This window comes from Misgurnus anguillicaudatus, chromosome 22, assembly GCF_027580225.2.
Source record: "Misgurnus anguillicaudatus chromosome 22, ASM2758022v2, whole genome shotgun sequence".
NCBI lineage: Eukaryota > Metazoa > Chordata > Actinopteri > Cypriniformes > Cobitidae > Misgurnus > Misgurnus anguillicaudatus.
In genome coordinates, this window is record NC_073358.2 from 44,935,066 (window position 1) to 44,949,218 (window position 14,153).

At 37.8% G+C, this 14,153-nt stretch overlaps 1 protein-coding gene across 4 annotated transcripts in view; it reads left to right on the plus strand.

The window, feature by feature from the left end:
- Nucleotides 1–14,153, plus strand: part of susd2 (sushi domain containing 2) — a 58,907-nt gene that overhangs the window by 16,843 nt on the left and 27,911 nt on the right. For 3 of the 4 annotated variants that reach the window (XM_073860405.1, XM_073860402.1, XM_073860403.1), the window contains exons 8-13: nucleotides 518–786; nucleotides 1,483–1,626; nucleotides 3,645–3,803; nucleotides 4,181–4,429; nucleotides 8,287–8,565; nucleotides 11,567–11,743. In XM_073860405.1, coding sequence (XP_073716506.1) covers nucleotides 518–786; nucleotides 1,483–1,626; nucleotides 3,645–3,803; nucleotides 4,181–4,429; nucleotides 8,287–8,565; nucleotides 11,567–11,743 — 1,277 coding nt within the window. Of the gene's footprint in view, nucleotides 1–517; nucleotides 787–1,482; nucleotides 1,627–3,644; nucleotides 3,804–4,180; nucleotides 4,430–8,286; nucleotides 8,566–11,566; nucleotides 11,744–12,054; nucleotides 12,095–14,153 lie in introns of all 4 variants that reach the window. The other variant, XM_073860404.1, reaches the window with a different exon arrangement.

Genomic DNA, 14,153 nt, shown 5'->3' on the forward strand with positions numbered 1-14,153 from the left:
TGTTTCTTAAATACATACATGAATGTGTGTGTATTTATATATACATAAAAATTACACACAGCACAAACTCATATGTTATGCAAAAAGGTGCTTTTTTTTTGGGTGAGATTAATCTAGATTAATTTATGCCCAGCTCTAATTTTTATGTATATATTGATTGAACGATAACATTTTGAGCTTTTTGTAGTGGAAGATACTACATACTAGCATATTAATGGAAACAGATCAGCTTATTAAGTTTATCGAAAACCTTGAATCTTATTCGTTGTCATATGTGTCACTTCATTTAATGTTATCGGCATGCCGCCATATTTGAACTTGGATCTGTATGCATGAGGGTAAATTATAAAAGAAGTTAAAAAAAATAATTTTTTGCACATGGCTTACAAAAAATAAACAGAAATATCTGCATACAATGCCAGTATATCTGACCTTAAGGTGTGACCGTGCAGGGAGATTATTAACCCAAAATATCAAAATTTTGAGAATGTTTAAAGCATCATCTGTCTTTCTGTAGTCCTCAGTATGGAGCCGGTCAGCAATGTTGCTATGACAAGGCCGGAGTTCAGGTACTCACAGCGGACTCTATTGGTGGCAGCACCCCGGACCGAGGGCACGATTGGGGGTCACCACCGTACGGAAAACCACCTAGAGTTCCTGGATTCTCGCACTGGATATATGACGTCATCAGTTTCTATTACTGCTGTCTTTGGTCGGATAACTGCGAGTATTACTTTACTCACCGGCCGTCTAGTGACTGCAGAACATATCGTCCTCCTAGAGCGGGTAAAAAATTAACTTGAATATCTGATTTATATGCAATAAACTTTTTACTGTGGGCATAATACAGTAAATGTTTTTAAGTTTTTAAGAGTAAGAGTCTTACTTAAAGGAGACATTTCACAAGACTTTTAAGATATAAAAAAATTATTTGGTTTCTCCAGAGTACATATGTGAAGTTTTAACTCAAAATACCATATAGATAATTTATTATAGCATGATTAAATTGTCACTTTGTAGGTGTGAGCAAAAATATGCCATTTTTGGGTGTCATTTGAAATGCACTAAATGGCAGTGCCGTGGTTGGATAGTGCAGATTAAGGGGCGGTATTGTAATAATTATATCCCCTTCTGACATCACAAGGAGAGCCAAATTTTTCACATGCTTGCAGAATGGTTTACCAAAACTACTGGGTTGTTCTTTTTTACTGGAAGCACCCAATTATAGCACTTAAACGTGGAAAAATGTTCATGATACGTCTTCTTTAAGGATTTTGTAAAGTTTTGTCATTGACTGCAAGTAGAAACAGGGCTGAAAATGTGATCAGTACACAGTGCAAGCCAGATATGAACCTGCAGTGCTCACATGAGCACCTCGGCTTAATGTGTCAGAGCATTGCAATGGCTTCCGCTTCTAGAAGTTGTTGGAACAAACAATAGATTATAAAGTGATTCCCTACATTTATTCTTTTTTTACATTAGCTGCTGTACTTGGTGATCCCCACTTTGTGACGTTCGACGGTGTGACTTTTACCTTCAATGGGAAAGGAGAGTATCATCTAGTCCAGTCCTCATCGTATCAGCTGTCTGTGCAAGGAAGGACCGAGCCAATGAAATCAAAGAATGGTGAGTCGGTGAAATATATTGGGGTGGTTTCCCAGACAGGGATTAGCTTAAAGGATTATTCAATTTAAAAAAAAAAAAATCCAGATAATTTACTCACCACCATGTCATCCAAAATGTTGATGTCTTTCTTTGTTCAGTCGAGAAGAAGTTATGTTTTTTTAATTAAAACATTCCAGGATTTTTCTCAATTTAATGGACTTTAATGGACTCCAACACTTAAAGGAATAGTCTACTCATTTTCAATATTAAAATATGTTATTACCTTAACTAAGAATTGTTGATACATCCCTCTATCATCTGTGTGCGTGCACGTAAGCGCTGGAGCGCGCTGCGACGCTTCGATAGCATTTAGCTTAGCCCCATTCATTCAATGGTACCATTTAGAGATAAAGTTAGAAGCGACCAAACACATCAACGTTTTTCCTATTTAAGACGAGTAGTTATACGAGCAAGTTTGGTGGTACAAAACAAAACGCAGCGCTTTTCTAAGTGGATTTAAAAGCGGAACTATATTGTATGGCGTAATAGCACTTTTGGGAGTACTTCGACTCGCCTGAAAAATCCGCTCCCCTTCTCACTCTCATAATGGGAGAGGGAGGGTGTTACTGCGCCGAGTCGAAGTACCCCCAAAAGTGCTATTACGCCATAAAACACAGTTCCTCTTTTAAATCCGCTTAGAAAAGCGCCACGTTTTATTTTGTACCACCAAACTTGCTCGTATAACTACTCGTCTTAAATAGGAAAAACGTTGATGTGTTTGGTCACTTCTAACTTTATCTCTAAATGGACCATTGAATGAATGGGGCCAAGCCAAATACCGTCGAAGCGTCGCAGCGCGCCCCAGCGCCCACGTGCACGCACACAGACGACAGAGGGATGCACCAACAATTCTTAGTTAAGGTAATAACATATTTTAATATTGAAAATGAGTAGACTATTCCTTTAACAGTTTTTATGGAGTTTAAAATTGCAGTTTCAAAGGACTCTAAACGATCTGAAACGAGGCATAAGGGTCTTATCTAGTGAAACGATTGTCATTTTTGGCAATAAAACTAAAAAATATGCACTTTAAACCACAACTTCCTATCTCCGGTCCCACATGTAATTGCGTAATGACATAGAAAGGTCACGCGTTACATCTATGAAATGCACATTTGCGGACCATTTTAAACAATAAACTGACACAAAGACATTCATTAGTATCAATCCACATACAACAACGTCAGAACGGTCCTCTTCGCCACACTTGTAAACACTGGGGCGTAGTTTTGCATACGTCATCCGTGACCACTTGACGTGATGACGTATTATGTGAGGTACACAGCCGGAGGAAGACGAGAAATTTTGGTTTAAAAGTGCATATTTTTCATTTTTCTTGCCAAAAATGGCAATCGTTTCTCTAGATAAGACCCTTTTGCCTCGTTTGGGATCGTTTGGAGTCCTCTGAAACTACAATTTTAAACTGCATTAAAGCTGTTAAGTGTTGGGGTCCATTAAAGTCCATTAAAATGAGAAATATCCTGGAATGTTTTCTTCAAAAAAAAACATAACCATAGCCGTGATGTTAAGACTGCGTCTTAAGTATGATTCTGACTAACTAGCAATTAGTTAGGGCTAATCAGTCTTATTATTTGGATTTAAATTAGACCAATCTACCTTTCTATGTAACATACTTAAAACACTTATGATCAGTCTTGAAGAAAAAAATTAATGACTAACTTTTAAAGCTAGTCTTAAAGTTTTATGCAACCGGCCACAGGACTAGGCCTTAGTTTAATTAGGAAAAATAACTAGTTTTAACAAACATGTCTTACTAAAAAAATACTTTTTGAGGCAAAACAAAGGGCACTGAGGTATTTTAAGATATTTCAGTGCAAGTTGTTTTTAGTTTGGACACCTCTTACATTTATTTTTGTCTAGGACTTGTCTAATCCCTGTCCGGAAAACCGCCCTTTTATGTTAAGCATGCATTGAATCTTAGACCAAGTATTGTAGTCAACCAAGTATTATACTTTCAGGTTTAATTACTAATGCAACACGACTCTGTTCTGTGGCCATGAGGGAGAAAGACTCTGATGTCATAGAGGTGCGACTTGGAGACCAAATAGATCAGCTACAAGTGTTAATGAACCAGCAGGTTCTTACATTCTCTGAGAACGAATGGATGGATCTTAAAGGTAAGACCTGTAAATGTCTAAAGGATAGAGTGTTTACTAGGATATAAGAATCAGTAGAGGTCAATGGATCAATTTTACCATCTGTCCCTATGTGTGGCTTTTCACTTTTGAAGCTGAACTGTTTGTCATGTTGAACTCAGTCTGTTCAGATCAGAGTCAGATTTGACAAAGCACAAAGTAGAAACAGTACAAAAGATTTCTAACATAGTTGCTTTGATGAAATATTTGGTTTAATCTAAAAGAAACAAACTCTTATTTTTTTATGCCTTTCAGACAAGTTTCATCAAAGGTCTATTCTCAATAAGCAGATTTATGTCATTTGTTTCTGTATTATGTCCTGATGTGTGTTATGTTCTGTTGTGTTCGGTCTATCTTAGGCGTTTTTGTTTTTTCCCCGAAACCATCTGATGTGACGGTGATGTTTCCATCGGGTGCAGGGGTGGAGGTCAGAGGAAGTGCAGGGGTCATGACCCTTACTGTTCTACTGTCCGATGAATTTCAGAACCACACGCAGGGCCTGCTTGGTACAATGAACAATGAACCTGAAGATGATTTTACTTCTAGTAACGGTGTGATGATTCCACTCAGCAGCAGTGCTCAGGATATATTCACATATGGTGCCGGCTGTGAGTAATACTTCACTTTTACTCTACTTCACTTTTACTGCACTTCAGTTACAATTTGCTTCATTTTTGCTCCACTTTTCTTTTACACCAGGTCACTTTTATTACATGTTACTTTCACTCTACTTTCACTTCACTTTACTTTTATTCCATTTTACTTTTAATCCACTTCACTTTGAATGTACTCCACTTTACTTTGACTCCACTTCACTTTCACTACACTTTTACTCCACTTTAGTTTGACTCCACTTTACTTTTACTCCACTTTACTTTGACTCCACTTCACTTTCACTCCACTTCACTTTTACTTCACTTTACTTTGACTCCACTTCACTTTCACTACACTTTTACTCCACTTTAGTTTGACTCCACTTTATTTTAACTTCACTTTATTTTAACTTCACTTCACTTTCACTACACTTTACTTTCCCTCCACTTTAATTTGACTCCACTTTACTTTGATTCCACTTCACTTTCACTACACTTTTACTCCACTTTAGTTTGACTCCACTTTACTTTGACTCCACTTTGCTTTCACTCCACTTTACTTTCACTCCATTTTACTTTGACTCCACTTCACCTTCACTTCACTTTTACTCCACTTTGCTTTCACTCCACTTTACTTTCACTCCATTTTACTTTGACTCCACTTCACCTTCACTTCACTTTTACTCCACTTTAGTTTGACTCCACTTTACTTTGACTCCACTTCACTTCACTTTAACTCTACTTCACTTTCACTCCACTTCACTTTCACTCCACTTCACTTTCACTCCACTTTACTTTTACTCCACTTTACTTTGACTCCACTTTGCTTTGACTCCACTTTGCTTTGACTCCACTTCACTTTCACTCCACTTCACTTTCACTCCACTTTACTTTGATTCCACTTCACTTTCACTACACTTTTACTCCACTTTAGTTTGACTCCACTTTACTTTGACTCCACTTCACATTCACTCCACTTTACTTTTATTCCACTTTACTTTGACTCCACTTTGCTTTCACTCCACTTTGCTTTCACTCCACTTTACTTTCACTCCACTTTACTTTGACTCCACTTCACCTTCACTTCACCTTTACTCCACTTTACTTTGACTCCACTTCACCTTCACTTCACTTTTACTCCACTTTAGTTTGACTCCACTTTACTTTCACTCCACTTCACTTTTACTCCACTTTACTTTCACTCCACTTCACTTTAACTCCACTTCACTTTAACTCCACTTCACATTCACTCCACTTCACTTTCACTCCACTTTACTTTTACTCCACTTTACTTTCACTCCACTTCACTTTTACTCCACTTTACTTTCACTCCACTTTACTTTCACTCCACTTCACTTTTACTCCACTTTAGTTTGACTCCACTTTACTTTCACTCTACTTTACTTTCACTCTACTTTACTTTGACTCCACTTCACTTTCACTCCACTTCACTTTTACTCCACTTTACTTTGACTCCACTTCACCTTCACTTCATTTTTACTCCACTTTAGTTTGACTCCACTTCACCTTCACTTCACTTTTACTCCACTTTAGTTTGACTCCACTTCACTTTCACTCCACTTTGCTTTCACTCCACTTTACTTTCACTCCACTTCACTTTTACTCCACTTTAGTTTGACTCCACTTTACTTTCAATCCACTTCACTTTAACTCCACTTCACTTTCACTCCACTTCACTTTCACTCCACTTCACTTTCACTCCACTTCACTTTCACTCCATTTCACTTTTACTCCACTTTACTTTGACTCCACTTTGCTTTGACTCCACTTTGCTTTGACTCCACTTCACTTTCACTCCACTTCACTTTCACTCCACTTTACTTTGATTCCACTTCACTTTCACTACACTTTTACTCCACTTTAGTTTGACTCCACTTTACTTTGACTCCACTTCACATTCACTCCACTTTACTTTTATTCCACTTTACTTTGACTCCACTTTGCTTTCACTCCACTTTGCTTTCACTCCACTTTACTTTCACTCCACTTTACTTTGACTCCACTTCACCTTCACTTCACCTTTACTCCACTTTACTTTGACTCCACTTCACCTTCACTTCACTTTTACTCCACTTTAGTTTGACTCCACTTTACTTTCACTCCACTTCACTTTTACTCCACTTTACTTTCACTCCACTTCACTTTAACTCCACTTCACTTTAACTCCACTTCACATTCACTCCACTTCACTTTCACTCCACTTTACTTTTACTCCACTTTACTTTCACTCCACTTCACTTTTACTCCACTTTACTTTCACTCCACTTTACTTTCACTCCACTTCACTTTTACTCCACTTTAGTTTGACTCCACTTTACTTTCACTCTACTTTACTTTCACTCTACTTTACTTTGACTCCACTTCACTTTCACTCCACTTCACTTTTACTCCACTTTACTTTGACTCCACTTCACCTTCACTTCATTTTTACTCCACTTTAGTTTGACTCCACTTCACCTTCACTTCACTTTTACTCCACTTTAGTTTGACTCCACTTCACTTTCACTCCACTTTGCTTTCACTCCACTTTACTTTCACTCCACTTCACTTTTACTCCACTTTAGTTTGACTCCACTTTACTTTCAATCCACTTCACTTTAACTCCACTTCACTTTCACTCCACTTCACTTTCACTCCACTTCACTTTCACTCCACTTCACTTTCACTCCATTTCACTTTTACTCCACTTTAGTTTGACTCCACTTTACTTTCACTCTACTTTACTTTGACTCCACTTCATTTTCACTCCACTTCACTTTTACTCCACTTTTACTCCACTTTAATTTGACTCCACTTCACCTTCACTTTACTTTTACTCCACTTTAGTTTGACTCCACTTCACTTTTACTCCACTTTAGTTTGACTCCACTTCACCTTCACTTCACTTTTACTCCACTTTAGTTTGACTCCACTTTAGTTTGACTCCACTTCACTTTCACTCCACTTTGCTTTCACTCCACTTTGCTTTCACTCCACTTCACTTTCACTCCACTTCACTTTTACTCCATTTTAGTTTGACTCCACTTCACTTTCACTCCACTTTGCTTTCACTCCACTTCACTTTCACTCCACTTCACTTTTACTCCATTTTAGTTTTACTCCACTTTACTTTCAATCCACTTTACGTTGACTCCACTTCACTTTCACTCAACTTTACTTGCACTCCACTTCTACACCACTTCACTTTAAATGTACTGTACTTTCACCCCACTTTACTTTGACTCCACTTCACTTTCACTCCACTTTATTTTCACTCCACTTTTACACCACTTCACTATTAGTCCACTTCACTTTGAATGCACTCCACCTTACTTTGACTCCACCCCACCTTCACTCAATTTTACTTTTACTCCACTCCACTTACACTCCACCCTACTTTAACTGTACACTTTTACTCCACACCACTTTGACACCACTCCATTTTCATTCCACCCCACTTTACTGTTACAACACTTCACTATAGTTTCACTTCCCTTTTATTATACTTGACTTTGACTTCACTACCCTCTAAAACCATTTTATTTTTACTACACTTTTCTTTCACTCCATTAATCTTGCATGTACTAACCTATCTCTCTGTTCAGTCAGGGTTTAAAAAGATTTAAATTGCAGTCTGATTAAGCATTAGAAAAGTTACACTTTTCTTTTGGTTCAGGAACATCTACAAACAAGTCTTAAGAGTACACAAGAGGACATTGAAACTGACATGAGGATTTAATTTCATAAGGCTTTAAAATCGTAACAAACATGACATGAGTCAGGAGGATGCATGAGGTCATATCTAAAATTGGTCTTTCCAAAATACTTTGCGTGCTCATCTTTCACAACATCCTATGTGTTTTTCTCAACAGGGGCTGTTTCCAATGAAACTTCACTGTTTACTTATGACTCAATCCACCTCCTGGATGAATACTACTATGCTGCAAAGCACGATCCATCTTTCATCCCAGATTTTTTTGTGACTGAAGACCCTAAAGACCCCCTGTATGAGGCGACGCTGCAGATGTGTTCAGGGGAGGGGGCGCAGTTTTGTAAATATGATGCGCTAATCACACGCAGTCTGGAACAAGGCAATGCCACATTGCTGTCCTTCAAGGGTTATACGTCCATAAAGAAAGCTCTGGAACCTGGTTAGTATATTTAGAGGAACTGTGGAACACAATGATGGTTAAAGTGATCAAAAAATGCTTATTATAAAGAATCTTATAATGTAAACTATTACTATCACTATTAGCAGAAGTTTTCAAACGTCATGATGGCAAGGACCTCCTTCCTTAAATGCATATTCTTGTTTAAAGAGATAAGCTCACAGGTAACACTTTACTTTTATAGACAACTTTAGACATTTTACTGTTATAAGTATCTTTGGAACTACATGTAAGATATAATTGACGATAGGCTGTTTCATCGTGGGTGTGCATTATTTTCAAATATTTAAAGAAATCAGTCAGTTTTTCCGCTTATACCACGGTTACCACAGACATTGCTCTGGTGGTTATTTGAAGACAGGTTAGGTGTGCGTTTTAGAGAAAAATACATCAACACTCGTGGAACATTTCTCAACCAATTAGAAAAAAGTATTCAAGGCTCATAGTATAAGTACAAATATTCTACTAACTTTTACCTTTACCCTACCCCCTAATTCTCTAGTACTAATACTCTAAGTAAGGGATAATGTAGAGGCAGCCGGTAGTTATTGGGAAATAAGCCCCGACAGTGTGATCAGGACCCGACGCGAAGCGGAGGGTCTTGTATCACACTGAAGGGGCTTATTTCCCAATAACTACCGGCTGCCTCTACATTATCCCGCTTATTACACGGCTACTTGCCACATAAGAAAAAAAACTGGACATGAATATGAATTTTAAACATTTTATTGGCATATTTGTTTTAAATTAACATTTTTATCCTTCTGCGAAACTTTGCACAGATGCATAAAATGATCGTAATACCTTATTAAGATCCGCTGCTTCATACTTGTCTGTCTCCATTTTTTCTCTTTTAGCCAGTCTTTGAGAAGTTTTAATCCCCATTCTGTATTTTTGTGTGTGTTGGCTTCGTAGCTGTCATGCTCTATTTTGTCAAGTTCAGTCTCAGTAAGCTGTCTGTGTCTTGTCGTGGTTGTCGAGTGTTTGTCACAAGATGGCGCCAAGCAGACAGTAATCTTTATTGATCTTTATTGGCGCGGAACGATTTTACTCGTGCAAGTAGTCCGGCTATGCGTTATTAATTTGGAGCGGTTATTATTTGAAAAGAACGAACCTGCAAATGTCTCAACTGACCAATCAGAATCAAGCATTCCAGAGAGCCGTGTAATAATGAGAGTTAGCTGACATGCAGTTCCACAGTTACTTATAGTAGACTAAAGTGTACTATGTGTACTACTTATAGTAGTACACATAGTAGACTAAAGTGTACTACTTATAGTAATATCTAAAGTGTACTATGGAAAAAAAAAACCAACTCACAAAACATAGATTTCCTAAATTATTACTGGAGTGTTTTATTGTACCTGAAACCACATGGTTTAAGGCTTATCAGGGTGATTCAGATTTTTTAGGCACTCACATAAGTCTTATCAGTAGTTTTTATTATGATAAAGGTAATACCAACATTACAGTGTTATCAGAAAATCAGTGTGCTGTTGAACTTTAAACATCACATCCAGATCACAGTGCATTATTATAAATGTGACCCTGGACCTCAAAAGCAGTCTTAAAGGTGCAGTGTGTACATTTTTTCTTCGGCATCTAGTGGTGAGATTTCAAATTGCAACCAACGGCTCAGTCGACGGCTCATCCCTCACTTTTGAAACGCATAGAGAAGGTACGGTAGCACCACAGGACAAACACGTCATGGTCAGAGACAACTTGGTAAACGAAGTTTGTCCGTTAAGAGCTTCTGTAGAACCATGGCGACACAAAATGTAAGGGGACCCTCGGTGTATGTAGATAAAAACTGCTCATTTAAAGGTAATAAAGACATAATGGTTCATAATGAAAGGTCTTTATACACCACTGATAATATAGTTATGTAGATTATATTGCATGTCTGCCAAGGGATTCTTCTAAAAGTTACACACTGCACCTTTAAGTGGAACGGGTACATTTGTAGCAATAGCCAACAATATGCGCATATCACAGCTGTCAATCATGACATGACACCACCGTTTTTATATCATTAAACTAAACACAAACTTATTTTAAAACCATTTGCATCAGCGTGATAAAAACTACAATAAATGACAGAAACCAGGTTCAGAAAAAAGATAATTGAAGTGTAATAAAAAAAATTTGTTGGTCTGAAGTCCCATTGAATAACATGGGGAGGCGGGGTTTATGACCTATACTGGGACCAGTCACTGGGGGGGCGATCGAGACATTTTGACTTCACTTTTCAGGGCTTGTGCGGCACGCTTGGTCTTTACTACCTTACTGCCTTTACTGGAGCCGAATCTGATCCAGAAAATGCAGTCGACCGAATTGATCGATTAACTTTGTTTGAACAGAACGTCACAGATTGGTAAACAACAAAATAACAAAAAAAAAAGCGGTACTCTGCACTGCACAAAACTTGCGTTTGAATCATGGTTTGAATAGTCACTAGTACATTTTTTAAATATGAAAACATAGACTACTTACAGGCTGTGAGTCAGAAGTGGGCAGGATTATGAAGATGATTGTCGTGTCCACGTCAACAGGCCCAGGAAGTAAATCGTTGCCTACAATCCGTGTGTTTGTTGTAGTCCAAGAAAAGAGATTTACGTTGGAAACGATAACTCGTGTCATCGTTTACTTTGGGATTTATACCTTTTGCATATCGTTAACATGTACTAATACAAACACACCAAAGGAAATGTAAAATCGTGAATCAGAAAATTGGTGCTCTTTAAAAACCTCTGATATATACATTAATATTATGTGATCTTAGGTCTCAAATCCAGTTCTCATAATCTATTGATGATGCCTTACTCAGTCAATATTAAAGATATCAAACATTAAATATCAAAAAATGTTCTTAGGATGATTTAATGTAGAAAGCAGTTAATCACAAAAAATGTCTTCAGCTGGGTTGTCGCGTAGGAGATGTTTTAATGTTTTTTTTTGCAATTGTTGTTACTTTTTATCACAGTACAGACCTGTGGTTGGTTGGCACCACCCCACAATGGTGAGAAAAAGGGAACCTTGTACCTAGAAGGAGCAAATATCACGTTCTCGTGTAATGATGGATACAACCTCTATGGGTCCCAGCAACGCACCTGTCAAAAGGACGGCACGTGGTCTGGACGGGATACAAGCTGCGTGGCTGGTGTGTAAATTTAATTCACATCAATAAATAAAGTGTATTGCTTAATATAACTATTTTAGCCTTCATTAACTAATATGAAATGGTCCAACAGAGTGTTAAAGGTACAGTTCAACGAAAAATGAATATTTTTATTAATTTATTATTATTAATATTTATTTTTTTCCAAACCTGTATAAAGATATTTTGAAAAATGTACATAACCAAACAGATCTGGGGCACAATTACCTTCAATAGTATTTTTTGTTCCTACTTTGGATGTCAGTGGTGCCCCAGATCTGCAAACTTTTTTCAAAATATATTTTTGTATACAGCAAAACAGAGAAAAGTATGCAAGTTTGAAACAACTTAAGGGTGAGTAAATTATTTTTCTGTGAACTATTCCTTTAAGTACCTCAATTTAATCAAGACAAAAACTTCAGGCCACTGTTTTCTCAAAAAAAAAAAAAAACTTGTATATGTGACATCACAACTTGTGGGAGGAGCTCATTGTGGGAGGGCCATTGCAATGATAATTCAAAGCAACCAATGTCATCCACTTCTGTTCAAACTATTTTATGCTATATTTGTAAACAAAGTCGCCACTAGGTGGCAGTGTTTCTCTTTTTAAAATTTGCTTCTGCATGCAGTTAGTGTTAAGGCCATTAGGGTATGATTAAAAGCAGAGTATTTTAACTTTCCATGTTTATTCCTTTGAATAAACATTCTTGCACATCTGAGCCAAACACCTGCTGTCCCATTTACTCTTCGACATGCACAAGTCACCTAAAACATCATATATTCATAATCTTTTCAGTGAGACAGCAGACAGACAGCCTTTCACACATACATACCCATCAATGCGTCAGTCATACAGACAGACATCTTACAGACAGACCTGAACGCATGTTGCACTTCTTAACTTCTGACCCCTCAGTCTCATTAGAGCAGAACCACACACTTCCTCTTGATACGGATCTACAGGATGGATCTATGTAAAATCTGATCTGGATCGTCTCCATCAAACACACGAATCGGTTATCTGCTCCACAGCTGCTGGGAATTCATCCCCCGCTGCTTTGCTGCCCTTTTTGGGGTTAAGTTTGGGTAACCGGAGAGACAAAACAATGCAGCAAGCCTTTGAGGCAAATGATCTTCTACTACAATTATTTATGTATGCAGTACATGCTATCTGAAAATATTTCACTAAATATGTCCAGTTATTGGTATTTAGCCAATGCAGTTGATCATTTACATCATGTTACATTATGCATTTGGCAGACGCTTTTATCCAAAGTGACTTACAGGACATTAAAATAATTAATTTAATCTGCATGAGTGTTCCCTGGAGTTGAACCCATGATCTTTTGCGCCGCTAACGTAATGCTTTACCACTTGGGCAGGTACAGGAACATAACTTTTGGTCAATTTGATAATGATTTCACACTGTCAGGAAAAAACGTATTACCTCAAAGACAAATATCGGAACCAAAGAGTGAATTAGTACCTCAGAGGTACTAAATTCTCGGGTGAGTGAGAGTCTCGTTTACCGAACGAACAAGCGCTTGGGTAGATCTGTGACAGTACCATTTGGGTACAGATATATATGAAGAGTGTGGTTCCAAAACTAGATTATTTTAATATACATTTGCTACCAATGTGTATCTTTAAGGTACTAACATGCAGTCTTTGGTACTCATGTGTACCTCTGAGGTACTAACATGCACTCTTTGGTACTCACATGTACCTTTGGGGTACTAACATGCACTCTTTGGTACCCATATGTACCTCTGAGGTACTAACATGCACTCTTTGGTACCAATATGTACCTCTGGGGTACTAACATACACTCTTTGGTACCAATATGTACCCCTGAGGTACTAACATGCTCTCTTTGGTACCAATATGTACTTCTGAGGTACTAACATGCACTCTTTGGTACCTATTTGTACCTTTGATGTACTAACATGCACTCTTTGGTACCAATATGTACTTCTGAGGTACTAACATGCACTCTTTGGTACCTATTTGTACCTTTGATGTACTAACATGCACTCTTTGGTGCCAATATATACTTCTGAGGTACTAACTTGCACTCTTTGGTACCAAAGTGTACATTTGAGGTACTAACAAGCACTCTTTGGTACCAATGTGTACCTCTAAAGTACTAACATGCACTCTTTAGTAACCATATTTACCTCTGAGGTAGTAACATGCACTCTTTGGTACCCATATGTACCTTTGGGGTACTAACATGTACTCTTTGGTACTCATGTGCATCTCTGAGGTCCTAACATGCACTCTTTGGTACCCATGTGTACATCTGAGGTAGTGACATGCACCCTTTGGTACCCATATGTACCTTTGGGGTACTAACATGCACTCTTTGGTACTCATGTGTACCTCTGAGGTACTAACATGCACCCTTTGGTAC